Here is a 16,192-nt window from a genome sequence, read left to right on the forward strand (position 1 = left end):
CCCCACCCCCCCAAACTGATTCCTTTGGAAACCATAAGTTTTTCAAAGTCAGTATCTGTTCTGCAAAGAAGTTCATTCTGTCCTTTTTTCAGATTACACATGTCAGTGAAAGCATTTGATGTTGGTGTCTCATTGTCTGACTGATTTCACTTAGCATGATAATTTCTAGGTCCATCCATGTTGCTACAAATGCTGGTATTTCGTTCCTTTTAATGGCTGAGTAATATTCCATTGTGTATTTGGACCACATCTTGATCCACTCCTCTGTCGATGGACATTTAGGTTGTTTCCATGTCTTGGCTCTTGCAAATAGTGCTGCAATGAACATCGGAGTACATGTGTCTTTGCGAGTCATGGTTTTCTCTGGATAGATGCCCAGGAGTGGGACTGCTGGATCAAATGGGACCTAATTAAACTTAAAAGTTTCTGGTTCAACTAATTTCTAACAGGAAAGGAAGGAAGGGAGGGGGGAAGGAAGAAAGGGGGAAAGGAAGGAAGGGTAAGCCTCTTTGAGTTGTTTATGTCGCTTGCACTATGGTTTTTATTCTAGAACTAACTATATTTTTAAAAAATTCCTGGTTGGAACAAAAGACTTTCAAATCACAGTCTTTTCTTAAATGTTACTACTTAAGCAGGTAAAAGTGTGGCCATCTGGTAAGAGACGCAGGAGAGTAATTATCCTGTTATCATGACACATTAAAATTAATTTCAAATGAGTACTAATTCTTATCGAACAACAGTTGAGATTTCGCTGGGGTAATGAGGCAGGGTACTGAGGGATTCCAGAAGAAACAGAATACATAAAGCTCATGATTTTTTTTTTTTTTAATGGGTGCACCCACAGCATATGGGAGTTCTCCCAGGCCACACTGTGGGTCGCAGTTGTGGCAACTCCAGATCTTTCAACCCACTGTGTGGAGCCAGAGATGGAACCCTCACTTCCCCAGCGACCGGTGCTGCTGCAGTCAGATTCCTAACCCACTGTGCCACAGCCAAGAACGCTATGGTTAGCAATTTTTTTGGGGGGGGGGCGGCAATGAAGTAGTTCTTCAAAATTAAAGAATATGCATTTTTTCCAGACATATGGTATTACACACTTAATGGACTACAGTGTGACATAAACATAACTTACATACACTGGGAACATAAAGGATTAGTGTGAACGTCACTGTGGTTCCACACCCACAGTTGCTCCCATGGGTGCCTGTGCTGTAAACAGGGTTTCCAAAAGCCTGAGAACGATTTGAACTTCAGCATTTCAGTGCCTAAGAAGTGCTTACACATGGAGTCGCCAAAATGCGCAGAAGACAAGGCCTTCCTGGCGCTGCAGTGACAAAGCCACCAAAGTAAAATCACTTCTATGTGGCACAGTCCAGTCACTTCGCAGGTGCGAAGCTGTCCTTTCTAACACATCTCTGAATCTCTGTATCTCATGAAAACCTCAAATCTAAATTAGGGCTACCTGTGTTTTTAATAACACTGACTTTGCACTTAAGGTGGGGGAGGTGGTGAAACGGAATATGAGATTTCCTTCTAGAACCGAACCTAGGGTGACTGGCCCTTCCTCTTCGAGCAGTGTCTTTACCCCCCCTCAAGCAAAGGGTCCTCCCCCACCCGCAGGATGCCCCACAGTGGCCGATTTGTCCCCAGAGTTCGAGAAACCAAAAGCAAGCTGGGAGGAAAGGTGCGCAGAGCGAGATTATTTGGCCTGGGCGGGGGCGAGGGAATCGGACCCCTCTGACGACTGCGAGCCCTACCAGTCCTACATGCCCCCCTCCTTGCTCTATTACAGCGAATGTGAACGAAAAAGGTTCATTCCACGACTTCCTGCACCACCGAAAGCCTAACGCCTGTACCTGTGCCACTACACACAGGCGTCGATCCGCCAATTACACTGCAACGCCGGAGCCGCCCCCTCGCCTCCCGCCCAGCCCGGAAGCTGCCCCGCCCCTTCCGTAGACGCCCCGGAAACGAGGACTTTCGCGCAGGATGTCCCGCCCCCTCGCCTCAGAATCGCCTGACACGGGGCTTCCTAGAATATGCCTGCTGATCCTCCGTTTGCTTTCTCCTTGAAATGAGACTCTCGCCATGTGGCGTCCTTTCTTATTCTCCTCTTGGTAATTCCGCGTGATCTTCTAGTCCCGAAATCTCTCCCATGGAGTCAGGCGCCTAAAAGGCAGCCCCGCGGTCTTGACGTAAATTTGAGCGCCGACGCAAGAAGGACCCCCTCTGCCCCTTGCGTCCGCTTGCGTCACTGCCCAGCTGCGCCGAGCCCCGCTCGCTGAGGAGGCACGTGCGCTGCTGAATGGAGGTGGTGGCTGGTTGCTACGAGCAGGTTCTTTTTGGGTTCGCTGTACACCCGGAGCCCGAGACGAGCGGCAGCCACGAGGTGAGAGCCCGCGCGCGGAGGGACCGCAGGCGGTGGGGCGGCCAAGCGTCTGATGTGGTTCCCACGCGGCCGAGGTAAACACAGCACCGCAGGGGAACCGTCAGAACCGCTAGGGATTCATTGGTGAATGCAATTCAGGAGACTTAAAACACGTCTTAGTCTTTTAGAACAGAGAAGGCGTTTCATAAGACGAGATGATGTCTGCGTTTTGTAGTAAACATGACCCGTGCACGAAGGAAACTGGCATTTCTGCAAACGGGCCAATGAGCCATAGATTGTATGAGTTTAAAGGTCGCTCCCCTAAGTTGACAACTAGTTGGGGTGTTCAGGATTTAATGAAAGAACAGCTCTTTGAGTTTTTGTTCTGGGATTTTACCATGTATTTGAACTGGATCTGGATAAACCCCTCATTGATAAAGTGATACCAGTTCACTATTGGGCTCTTACGTGGGGCCATTACTTTCGGTAAAGGTGCAGGGAAGCCAAAGGTATAAATCCTGCACTGGAGAGCTTACCCACATGAGAAAGAGAGATTGAGGGAGGCAAATACGTGGAGAAAAATTAAAACAAAACGTGATGAGTTTTTTTACTAAGCGTGTGAGTTAAAAGGTTAAGTAAATTGGCAGTAGTCAAACAGGACATACCCAGGACTCGATGTAACATCTCCTTACTTTTAGTCTAGTACTCTTTTTTCCCTCTAAGCAATCCTAGATATTTCCTAGAAACCTAATTCGTTGACCTGTTATGTCGTTTTGTTTTTTTTTTTTTGCTTTCTTTTTAGGGCCGCACCCACAGCATATGGAAATTCCCAGGCTAGGAGCTGATTCCGAGCTGCAGCTGCTGCTCTACACCACAGCAATGCGGGATCCAAGCTCCACCTGCAACCTACACTACAGTTCATGGGCAACACTGGATCCTTAACCCACTGAGCAGGGCCAGGGATTGAACCCGGTTCCTCATGGATACTAGTCAGGTTTGTTACTGCTGAGCCACGATGGGAACTTTGACCTGTTAGGTCTTTATGAAGACAAGATGTCAAACTTAAATAACCAGAAAATTGGAAGTATAGGATCTGACTAATTTCTTTTGTTTATTTTGTTTTCTACTCTGGTGATTAAGCTGCCTTTGGCTGAAAGGTGACATGTTTTGGATACTTAAAGATGATGTTACAGATTGTGTTTTTGTAATAATGTTGCTGTGCACGTTCCAAACACAGTACTAGACCTCACAGCAGCCCTCTGAGGCAGATACAGTTATCCCATTTACAGCGGAGGATCCTGAAGTCCAGAGAGGTTAAGTGACCCGCTGGAAGCCACAGAGCTGATAAGTGGCAGACCTGGGACTCAAACCTCCAGGGGTCTCTGACACATGAAGCTCTTAACCTAGTACCGCTGCTAAACCCAGACAACCAGCATTCCTTCTGTAATATGCACAGGCAAAGGTTATTCTTCAATTTACGGCCATAGCAGCCCCTTAGGAATGTTGTGCCTTTACTCAAAAGAGGCCCCCTCAGTCGTTATTAACGGAAGGACTATCTGTTTTTAAGGAATTAATTTGCAGTAACACATCCTTAGTATATTCGAGCAATTTTTTTTTTTTTTTTTTTTTTGGTTTCAACAATACTCCTTCAGGAGTTCCCATCGTGGCTCAGTGGTTAACGAATCCAACTAGGAACCATGAGGTTGCGGGTTCAGTCCCTGGCCTCGCTCAGTGGGTTAAGGATCTGGCGTTATGAGCTGCGGTGTAGGTGGCAGACGCAGCTCGGATCCCGCATTGCTGTGGCTGTGGTGTAGGCTGGCGGCTACAGCTCCGATTGGACCCCTAGCCTGGGAACCTCCATATGCCATGAGTGCAGCCCTAAAAGGACAAAAAGACATAATAATAATACTCCTTCATGCATCTCCTTCAGTTTGTGGTGTGTGCGTGTATATGTATGTGTCTATCGTTCTTTGCACTCAGCCAGTCACATTTATCCAAAAGTCGCATGTCAGCAAGCCCTCAGCCTGTGGAAGTTCCTCGGCCAGAGATCGAACTGGAGCCACAGCAATGGCAATGCTGAGTCCTGAACTGCTAGGCCACCCGGGAATCCAAGCATAGAATTCTGACATCTCATCACTGGTCATCCTCTAGGGCTTATAACGGTACCAATGTGAACATGCTCTCATCCTGTTTGTTTTTCTTTGTAGGGCTTGTCATTATACTTATTTCTGAGTGACGTCATGTTGTATCTTGTCTGCCTTTCCCACAGGAATGGCAGCTCCTTTAAATAAGGACTTTTGTTTCTTTTGTTCATTGCTCTATGTCAACTGCCTAAAACTGTGCCAGGCACATCGTGGTCATTCCTTATTTGAGTGAGTGAATTCACAGCACGATTTGAGCATTTGACTGAATGAATGGTATGGCAGGGTCAGAGAGAAGTCAATCTATTAAACAGTTAGGGATTTGGACGGGACCATAAAGTTCCTAAGTCCGCTTAGGTTTTTTTTGGAGTCATGATACTCGGCTCTGCCTTCTCCTACTTTACCTTCCTATTCAGTTCTCAGATTTTTTGTGTGAATCTACCTATGACTGCCGTCTTTGTTGGATCTCTTTGTGGTTTCCGTGGATCGAGGGACCACTTGCCTCTTCGTAGAGAACTGTGGTAGGATCGAGGCGTGGCACTGACTGTGTGTTTTACTCCTCAGCGGAAATGGACTCCCGTGGCCGACTTCACTCACCACGCCCACACGGCCTCCTTGTCAGCGGTGGCCGTAAACAGCCGATTTGTTGTCACTGGGAGCAAAGATGAAACCATTCACATTTATGACATGAAAAAGAAGGTAGACCACGGGGCTCTAGTGCATCACAACGGTAAGAAAACGGCGTCCTCTAAGCCGATGATGTTGAAGCGGCCTTCCTTCCGCAGTCTGACTTCGGCCGGACGATTAACTGTCTGTTACATAGCGGTTTCTGTGCTGGGAAATACAGAAATGAAGAAAGTGTGGGGGTTTTGTCCATAATTCACTATTGGGGCAGAGAGGAGGCACTTAACTCAGTCTAGAGGGGAAGGAGGAGGAAGAGAGTTTTCGCTGAACACGTCCTTAAAGTGATACCTGGATTATTTTATAAGAAGAGTACCAGTTGTTGGCCAGGTGAAACTTGCAAGATGGAGAAGAGGACGTTTGAGGCAGAGCAGGCAGTGTGAGGAGCGCGGGGCAGCATCTCGTGGATGGCTGACTTCGTGGCGCAGTGGGGGAGTCATGTACCCAGCAGTGTGCCAGGTATCTTCAGGTCATAGAAGAGAAAGCCTGGGCTCGGAGATGTTACATGATTTGCCCAAAGTCACAAAACACTGGAACTGGAACTTGAACCCAGGTCTAGAGCCTGCCTTTTAAACCACTGGTATGTGTGGAGAACTGTAAGGGGGTCAGTCTTGTGAGAAGGTTGAAATGGAAGTTGGGGTGTCTAGAAGTAGATGGAGCCGGCTGCTGGGGGACCTTGAGTGCGGAAGGTCAGAGGCGGAGGGGGGTGTTGAATGGGAGAGAGGGAGCCTGAGAAAGGTGCTGGCAGTTTGGATGTGAGAGAGATGCTGAGAACAAGCAGAGGACTGATGACAGCCTGCCTGTCTAAGTTGGAGGCTCTGGACGGAGTAGCATCAGTTTGTAAGAAGCTACAGATATGTCAGGAGAGACGGGAAAGTGCTCAAGAGAAGGATTGACTGTCACGGGAATTGAGGATTTTGGAGAAAGAAGTTTAGATTGTCAGCTTAGAGGAAATAGGGTGGTAGGGGTTGGCAGGTCTCCCAAATAAAGCAGGTGGCTCAGTAGGTTAAGGATCCAGTGTTGCTATGGCCCGCAGCTGCAGCACCGATTTGACCCCTGGCTTGGGAACTTCCATAGGCCACAGGTGTGGCCCTAAAAAGGGAAAAAAAAAAAAAAAAGATTGGGTGGGGAATGAATGAAATAGGTTCCTGATTTTGCTTTGTTTCTTGTACAAATCCTGTTTTTCTAACAGTTGGTAATAAAAAAGTTCTTTTCGGAGTTCCTGTCGTGGTGCAACAGAAACAAATCCAACCAGGAACCATGAGGTTGCGGTTCGATCCCTGGCCTTGCTCAGTGGGTTAAGGATCCGGCACTGCCATGAGCTGTGGTGTAGGTCGCAGACACAGCTTGGATCCTGCATTGCTGTGGCTGTGGCATAGGCCGGAGGCTACAGCTCCCGCTGGACCCCTAGCTTGGGAATCTCCGTATGCCATGGGTGCAGCCCTAAAAGACCAAAAAAAAGGTGTGGCCCTAAAACAGAAAGGCTCTTTTCCAGGGAACAGATGGAGTCAAGGCCAGAAGGAGTTGATGTGGGACAGCAAAATTTCCAAAATAAGAAATAGGATAATAGGGAAGGAGGAAAACATGGGTGAAGATGGCAGCGTCTCCTGCCTTGACAAGGTGGGACATAAATAAGCCCGCATGTTATGAGTGCTTTCGGGGGTGCGGAACTTTTCCTCTGAGATCTTTGGCTCTTTCAGCATAAAGGGCGGTGTCAAGGATTGACCAAGGGACTCACACCCTTCTTAAGAGGACACAACAGTAAGACGGTTTGCGGCCAGGCTCTGTTCCAGTAACTCATGTCTGCAGTTGTAGCGCCAGAGCGGCCGAAGACATGTTGTAACTGAACAAGGCCGGTGTTTGCAGAAACAGGCCACCAGCCAGACTGACCTGCAGAAGTAGTTGGTCCCCCCCTCAACCTCAGGGCCGTTAAGCGGGGTGACGGTAACTTCAAAGGGTCAGGAGTCTTCCTCGAGGACTGCTTCGGTAAGGTGGAAGAATGCTGGGTCCTCCCTCACCCCCTCCAGCCCTGTAACGCTGGAGGAGAACGTCAGGTCTTCCCGGCGCCAGGGCTGTCGGGGAAATTCCTGGGCCACCCAGGCTTCACTTGGAGCGGAAGGAGTTGAAAAGATGTAGGAAAAGGTGTTAACTGTGGGAGGGAGATGACAGGGCAGAGGTAGAGAGCATGACAGTTTACATAATTGTCATACATTTTCATAACTGAATGAGAATTGTGCAGGAGTCAAATCAGAAACAGCTCTGAAGGCATAATAGTTGGATCACAGCTTAGCTAATTCTCTGTTGGGAAAGAAGCAGCCATGGGACTGTATATCCTCTTTTGTTCCCCACATTAGCTGGTTCGTTTTATTTGGATTCTACTCAAACTCCCCTAGCCAGCCGTCTTCTGAATTTATGAGTATGGGATGTACAGCAAAAAAGTGAACTGATTAGTTCAAATCTGTAGCTACAACTAAGGAAACTCTGCCAAAAATGTTTGCATAGGCTTGAAACTGTGTTCCTATATGAAAAAAAATGAATTTCTTCACCTAAGACTTTAAGGCATATTTCAGTAATATTAAGACATTGGATATTTCACTTACTGCAGCATAGCCTTCAAACCACAAAAGGAGTTTGCACTCAAAATGCGTATTAATTTTGCCTGTCTTGGTTTTTCCACAGGCACAATAACTTGCCTGAAATTTTACGGCAACAGGCACTTAATCAGCGGTGCTGAGGACGGACTCATTTGTGTCTGGGATGCCAAGAAATGGGAGTGCCTAAAGTCGATAAAAGCCCACAAGTGAGTCCAGCCCCCCGTTGGTGGTCTCCAGGTGCCAGTCAGTCAGGGTGGGGGCTAACTGTTGGTTTCCTTTTAGAGGACACGTGACCTTCCTTTCCATTCACCCGTCTGGCAAGTTGGCCTGTCTGTGGGTACAGACAAGACACTAAGGTGAGTCATTAAGGCCCGAGAGCACTTTTTCTAGGTTGTGGTCTTTGTTCTCCACGTATAAGAACCCACCCCTGGGAGTTCCCGTCCTGGCTCAGCGGTAGTAAACCTGACTAATAACCATGAGGATGACGTTTCAAATCACTGGCCTTGCTCAGTGGGTTAAGGATCCAGTGTTGCCCTGAGGCGTGGTATAGGTCTCAGACTCGGCTCAGATCCCACGTTGCTTTGGCGGTGATGTAGGCCAGCAGCTGCAGCTCTGATTCAACCCCTAGCCTGGGAACCCGTATGCCGCAGGTGTGGCCCTAAAAAGACAAAGAAAACCCACCAAAAAACAACAACAAAGGAACCCACCCCTGGGTATTTTTTATTATAGTAATTAGATACTGTTTCTCTGTTATCTGTTGTTGTCAGCCATTTGAAGATATTTAGACACAAAGGAAAGGGTGAAAGCTAAGGAAGCTTTTTCATATTGGAAGGACAAAAAATGACAAGCTCTAAACTCAGACATGCATGTTACATTGCAGTCGCGAGCTGTGAATTAGGGGTGGTCCTCAGAGGAAGTGTTTCAGGCATTCCCTGGTGGCTCAGCAGGTTCACGATCTGTTGTTGCCACTGCCGTGGCTCACATCGCTGCTGCGGCACAGGTTCGATCTCTGGCCTGGGGACTTCTGCAAGCCGCTTGCATGGCCAAAAATCAAAAGTTAAGAAAAATAAGAGGTGTTTTAGGAGGTGAAACTTTTTGAAAATAAAATAGACTTGGCATACAAGAGGGCTGTGGGAACAGAGTAAGTGTTAATCTTGCTGGATAATAACCATCTCAGGTGTGGCAGTAAGAAGGCAGTTTTTCTAAAGAGCCCCGTAGCTGGTAACTTTTCATTTGAGTCTTGGTCAAGCTTCTCTGGACACCTGGTGTCAGTTGGTGATCATGCTTCCTGTTTTGCAGAACATGGAATCTTGTGGAAGGAAGATCGGCATTCATTAAAAATATCAAGCAAAGTGAGTGTTTCTGTTTGGAATGTTTTGGCAGTTTGCTGGGAAGCGAACGGACATGCCCACATTCTGTGTGTACACGTGTGTGTGTGTGGGGAGCTCCCGGCGTGGTGGCGGTTCCCTCCCAGAGCACATGCTTGGGTTACTTCGTTTTCCTGCTTTGGATGGTGAGCCTTGTGGCTCTGTCACTTGCCAGCTGTGTGACCGTAATGATTCTTTGAACCAGTTCATTGCCTGGAATTTAACTCACAAAATACGTATCCTGAGTTTGTTGTGAGGATTCAGTGGAATAATGGATGTATACGGACACTGGCAGTATTTGCTGTTATTGTTATTCTGATCCGCTTACCTTTTATTTATGAAATTCAGCAGCTTTGTTCTTTTAACGTACAGATGCTCACATAGTGGAATGGTCCCCAAGAGGAGAGAAGTATGTAGTTGTCATACTGAATAAAATAGACATCTATCGGCTTGACACTGCATCTGTCAGTGGCACCATCACAAATGCGAAGAGAGTGTCCTCAGTTACTTTTCTTTCAGTGAGTGATGGGGTTTCGTGTGTTTGCTGATGGTTGGGATTGTTGATGACATCCTGGATATTAATTATGATTTTTCTCTCCCAGGAGTCTGTTCTTGCAGTGGCTGGAGATGAAGAAGTTGTGAGGTTTTTTGACTGTGATTCACTAACGTGCCTCTCAGAATTTAAAGCCCATGAAAACAGGTATTTTTCCCACTAATCTCTGAGTGTATGTATGTATAGAGTCTCAATAAATGTTATAAAGCAGGATGTATGTTTTTTATGAATGGCTTTGGAGATAGACGTAGCCACATAGAGGTGATTCTGGAGCCTTAGCAGAATAGTGGAAGTGCTGCTGTCTTGGTCTTAGTGATGCAGAAGCGGTGACGTTTCATCAGAACTAGTCATTTGCACAAGCTATTCATATTTTCAGTGATACCAGTAGAGGAGTTCCTATCGTGGTGGAATCTGACTAGGAACCATGAGGTTGCGGGTTTGATCCCTGGCCTTGCTCAGCGGGTTAAGGATCTGGTGTTGCCCTGAGCTGTGGTGTAGGTTACAGAGGCCACTCGGATCCTGAGTTGCTGTGGCTGTGATGTATGCTGGCAGCTGTAGCTCCAATTTGACTCCTAGCCTGGGGCCTTCCATATGCCGCGGGTGTGGCCCTAAAAAGCAAACAATAGTAATAACAGTATCGTTAGACTTGAGGGCTGAAATCAACCATGTTTGAACAGGAGAAAATTAAATAGTCTTGAGCTCTATCCCTGATTGCACTTGACCTTGAACTTTCTTCCCCGTGTCCACTTCTAGCCCCTTTCTACATACACTGTTTTTCCTAGAGGAGAATCAGTGACGTATTGACCTCTGGCTGTGCCAGTCTCTCTTGCTGCTCACTGCGTCTCTGGGGAAGGATGCGAGGGCTAGGGTAAATGGTTAAGCGACTTGCCCAAGAGTATCCCCATTGTCAGGTGACAAGCTGGGAGCCAACCCAGTTCTGTCTGACTCTGCCCCCACTTTTCCCGCTGTGTTTTGGAAAAGGTGGTCGTGTATGGCTGTACCTTAATGGGTTTTATTCACTTGTACTTTCTGTTTCAAATGACTGTTTTCTAAATAATAGCTAAGCTTTGGGAAATCTCCCTCTGTAAATACTCGGAATTCTGCAGTCAATATACAGGGCCTAGTTTTCCCCTGTGTGTTGGGAAGTGAACATATTTCTTCGGGGCCGTATAGCACTTAGGATATTTGACCAGTCATTCATTCAGCAAATATTCGAGGAGCATCTGTCAAGAAATGCTGTGCTAGGTCTTTAACGAGAAACACGAAAGACAAGAGCTCACACTCTCCTGGCTCTCGTCTGGTAGTGGAGCAGCAGACAGATGATAAACAGGGAAGCTGGGAACCACAGCAGGAGGGAAACAGGTGTCATGATTTGAGAATAACACAAGTAATTTATTTAGATGGGACGATGGGGAAAGGGAGGGAGACCCAAGGGATGAAGGAGCTATTTCTAAAAAGAGGCGAGAACGGTAGGTACAGTGGCCGGAGGGAGGACAGAGCTTGGTGTGTTTTAGGCACAGATGGAAAACTCTGTGACTGGGTCAGAGGGAGACCAAGGCCTTGCAAGTCAAGGTGCGGAGTCTGGATTTTATGCTGAGAGCCTTTAAAGACACTGGTTTCTAGGTCCCAGGCACTTCCTTCCTCTCTCAGGTTATTTTCAAGCAGATCCTAGTTGTGTAGAGTTTTTAGCCTGGGAGTAACATGGTTTGATTTACATTTAAAAGAAACTTTCGGGGGCAAAAATGGAAGCAGAAAGGCCAGTTAGTTTACTCCGTAATCCAGAAGAAAAATGGTAGTAGCTTAGACTAGGGATGGTGGCGCCGGAGCTAGAGAAACAGCGCGGGGGGGGGGGGGGGGGGACACCTGGGTCCGTCTTTGTTGTGTCTTCTCTCTGGTTTCTTGAGGTGAGGGGCTTTGTTTTAAGTGTCTTTATTCCCTTTATTATCATCCTATTATGTAGAGTTGTCTGTCATCGTCTTTTCAGCTTTTTCTTAAGGGAAGGTTGGGAGTCATTTATCTTGGGATTTAGACCCTGAACATGACTCCCCAGCTCTTGGGAATGTGAGGCATGTCTTAGGCCTCTTTGTTGAGCACTTTGGAAATGCCCGAAGCCTTGAAAAGTCGAGTGACCGTGTGCATGGCAGTTTTCTAGCCACATCGTACTGTCTGGAAGACGGGCGGCTTTTTTACGGGTTACTCTTTCTGTCCTAGGGTAAAAGACGTGTTCAGTTTTGAAACTCCAGAGCATCATGTTATCGTTACAGCATCGAGTGATGGTTTCATCAAGATGTGGAAGCTGGAGGAGGATAAGGTCAGTGTCTCCGCACAGTGTCAATACGCCAGATGCAAGTCTCCAGTCACTATTACTTTAAGTGAAGGGGAGTTTTTTTTTATTGAACGGCCCCACCTCTGGCATATGGAAGTTCCCAGGCCAGAGGTTGAATCCAAGGATTCAGCAACACTGAATCCTTTAACCCGCTGTGCTGGGCTGGGGATGGAATGGGCACCTCCACAGTAACCCTTGCTGTTGCAGTCAGATTCTTAACCCCCTGCACCACAGTGGGAGCTCCAAAGTGAGGTGGACTTTTTTTTTTTTTTTTTTTTTTGTCTTTTTTTATGCCATTTCTTGGGCCACTCCCTCGGCATATGGAGGTTCCCAGGCTAGGGGTCCAGTCGGAGCTGTAGCCACCGGCCCACGCCAGAGCCACAGCAACGTGGGATTTGAGCCGCGTCTGCGACCTACACCACAGCTCACGGCAGCGCCGGACCCTTAACCCACTGAGCAAGGCCAGGGACCGAACCCGCAACCTCATGGTTCCTAGTCGGATTCGTTAACCACTGCGCCACGACGCGAACTCCCTAGGTGGACTTTTTTTAAGGATCGTAAGGCATAGATGTTTAAACTTTCAAAATTTCCGCGCATGTTGGTGGTTTTAAGGGATCTTCTTTGTCGCCTCGGGAGTTGGTGAGTCTGAGCTGGGGGATCCCGGAGCTCCTGCTCATTCAAGTAGGAGCTCTCCTTTCTTTTCTTCTGTATTGATGTTCTCTGTAACATTTTGTTACATAGAAATACTGACAATTACTAGAGAAAAATTGGGATTTCTGACCAGTTGTAAATGAACAATAGTTTTGATCGCCGGGATAATTGGAATTTTAAAGCCCCCCTTGGTAGGCACCCTCTTATAGAGTCTTTGATTGTTACTCTTCATTCTCTTATTATACACACATTTCTCTGAATGTTGAGTACCCACTTTGTGCAAAGTTCTTGGTTAAAGCCTAGAAATGAATGAGATAAAACTGACCCTGTTCTTGGTGGAGTGCTTCTTAGAAATTGGCTCATGGGAAGGACATAGTCAAACCAATCATGAATCAAGGTCATAGGTTTCTTCTAAATAGCATGTTTTTTTTGTTTTTTTTTTTTTTTTCTCAAGATACAGTGTAAGTTTTAAATTAAGATAACTTAAAAAAATTAAGATAACTTGATTATGGAAAAATTAAATTATTTAAAATTCCCGTGTTTGTTATCACGAATTTCCTTTCATATGTTTCAGAAAGTTTCCCCATCTTTACTGTGTGAAGTAAACACCAACGCCAGGCTGACCTGTCTTGGAGTGTGGCTGGACACGGTGACAGACACGAAAGAAAGCATGCCTCCAGCTGCAGCGCCTCCTCCTGGTAAATGAAACTGATCATTTCCAAAAACTCATCTGCTGTCTCTGGAACTGTTGTCATGGAGGAGATCCAGATAGCTTCACTTTACTGTCACTTTACTAGATAAACTTGTGTTTATCTCAGAGGGAAAAACAGTCTTTAAATGCACTGCCTCTTGTGTTTTAGTGAGTAAAGAAGAACGGTCCAAAAGCAGCAACAAGGAATCTGGTGATGCAGCGCAGGAGGAAGAAGGGCAGCCGAAAGCTGACAGGAAGAAATGCAGTGTAAGTGGTGACAGCAGTAAGCCAGCCCAAGGAAGCAGCCTGGTGTCAGCCAAGAAGAGGAAAATGGTAGAAATGTTGGAAAAAAAGAAGAAGAAAAAGAAGAAAATAGGAACAGTGTCGTGAATCTCAGATTTCTCCTAAGAGAAAAACTTTTTCAAATGTACTTTCATTTTCCTGAGTAAAAGCCAGGAATTTCTTCTTTTGAAGAAAATGTACAGCTTAAAAATCACTTTCAGGTGTTTTTAAGATGGTAAAACTTTTTGATAGGCAGTATTTTATTAATTATCGTGGTGATACATAGTATGTTAATGTATAATATATAATTTTTACTATTGCATAAAGCACATGAAAATTACATGTTACAGCTTAAAATACAGAATCTTCAACACATTTATTTACCAGAGGTGGATAAAGGACTTGTTTTTCAGATTTTTCACAGTGGGGGGAAAATGAAAAACTTCCATTACTTTGGCTTCTTCGGGTGGTTCTAATAATTTTATTATGAATTTTGTTCATTTTGGTAACAAACAGTATAAAAAGATTTTCATACTGGGAAGTATGTTGAACAGACTTTTCTTTTTTTTTTTTTTTCTTGGTCTTTTTAGGGCCGCACCTGCTGCATATGGAGGTTCCCAGGCTCGGGGTCTAATCGGAGGTGCAGCTGCTGGCCTATACCACAGCCACAGAAACATGGGATCTGAGCTGCATCTGTGACCTACACCACAGCTCAGGGCAACACCAGATCTCCAACCCACTGAGCAAGGCCAGGGATCAAACCCACAACCTCATGGATACTAGTTGGATTTGTTTCCACTGTGCCACAATGGGAACTCCTGACAGACTTTAAAATTACAGATATATAGGAGTTCCCTTGTGGCACGGTGGGTTAAGGATCCAGCATTGTCACCACAGTGGCCCAGGGCACTTGTGTTGGTTCGACCCTTGGCCCAGACTCTTGCACATACTATAGGCACAGCCAAAAAGAATTACAGATATATAAAATAAAATGTGTATATAATACATAAGTTTAGATCTACATACGTAACAAGGTTAGACAGAAAGACTGTCAAACGTAACTATTCTGTTTCCAAGCAGTGGATTTCAAGGTAACTTAAGGACTGGAAAATGACGTTTATATATATTAGATTTTTTTTTTTTTTTTTTTTTTTGCTTTTTAGGGCCGTACCTGTGGCATATGAAAGTTCCCAGCCTAGGGGTCGAATCAGGCCTATAGCTGCCGGCCTGTGCCACAGCAACATGGGATCTGATCCACGTCTGTGACCTACACCGAAGTTCATGACACCACCAGAGCCTTAATCCACTGAGTGAGGCCAGGGGTCAAACCCACATCCTCATGGATATTAGTCGGATTTGTTTCTGCTGTGCCACAGTGGGAACTCAGAAGATGAAATTTTTAGTGTTTTTTTTTTCCTCCCATCCATTTCAGGCCATCAAAAAATTCACTATGGAATTCCCATCGTGGCGCAGTGGTTAACGAATCCGACTAGGAACCATGAGGTTGTGGGTTCGATCCCTGGCCTTGCTCAGTGGGTTAGGGATCTGGCATTGCCGTGAGCTGTGGTGTGGGTTGCAGATGTGGCTCGGATCCCGCGTTGCTGTGACTCTGGCGTAGGCTGGCGGCTGCAGCTCCGATTCAACCCCTAGCCTGGGAACCTGCATATGCCGTGGGAGCAGCCCAAGAAATGGCATAAAGACAAAAAAAAAAAAAAAAATTAGCTGATCTCCTGTCAAAGGTAGTCTTAAAACTAGCCATGGATGATGATCTTGTCTCTTCTTGCCTGGAAAATTAAAACATTTTCCGCAATAGATTAGTGGATGTTTTGAGAAGACACATTAATGGTTTGAATTAGCTGGGAAGATGTTAAATACATGAGGCCACTAGGGGGCTCCCTTCTGATGAGGCAACCTGCACACAGGAGTGGCCACTCATTTTGTAGGAGATTATCTTGGAAATGAACCAAATTGTGTGTGTGACGTTTGCATCTACCTCCTTTTATCTTCCTCCAAGCCTATAAACATGAATATAGGTTTGAGTGTTTTTTGTTTTTGAGACAACTTTTTGTAGCTGTTTTGTAGCAAGGTACAGGTTGCCCATAAATCCCCTGCCTCCACACATGCAGAGCCTCCACTTATCTGTGTCACTCACAGGAGTAGTACATTTTTGGAGTTCCTGTTGTGGTTCAGCGGGTTGAGAACCCATCTAGTATCTTTGAGGATGTGGGTTCAATTCCTGGCCTCCCTCTGTGTCAGGGATCTGGCATTGCCGTGAGTTGTGGTGTAGGCTGCAGACGTGGCTCAGATCCCGCGTTGCTGTGGGCTGTGGTGTAGGCTGGCAGCTGCAGCTCTGATTGGACCCTGGGAACTTCCACATGCTGAATGCGGCCCTAAACAAGCTAATACTGATGATGATAATGCTCACGTCGGAACACTGTTCACTGGCTCTTCTGTTGTGGCAAGTGTCTTTACTGCTCTGGTTTGCGTGTGTGTGTCCAGCAGACACAATCCTCACCTAAAGCCTCTGAAAACAAAACA

The 16,192-nt window shown here is 46.2% G+C and overlaps 1 protein-coding gene across 1 annotated transcript; it reads left to right on the forward strand.

Annotated features, from left to right (window-relative positions):
- On the forward strand, positions 1,995–14,195 carry PAK1IP1 (PAK1 interacting protein 1). The gene is given in 11 exon segments (XM_001926200.4): positions 1,995–2,389; positions 5,074–5,239; positions 7,870–7,990; positions 8,067–8,107; positions 8,110–8,140; positions 9,084–9,136; positions 9,524–9,669; positions 9,754–9,851; positions 11,916–12,015; positions 13,256–13,379; positions 13,542–14,195. Coding segments are annotated over 11 exon segments (1,185 nt in total). The 5' UTR covers positions 1,995–2,305; the 3' UTR covers positions 13,763–14,195.

This window comes from Sus scrofa, chromosome 7 (genome assembly GCF_000003025.6).
Source record: "Sus scrofa isolate TJ Tabasco breed Duroc chromosome 7, Sscrofa11.1, whole genome shotgun sequence".
In the NCBI taxonomy this organism is placed as follows: domain Eukaryota; kingdom Metazoa; phylum Chordata; class Mammalia; order Artiodactyla; family Suidae; genus Sus; species Sus scrofa.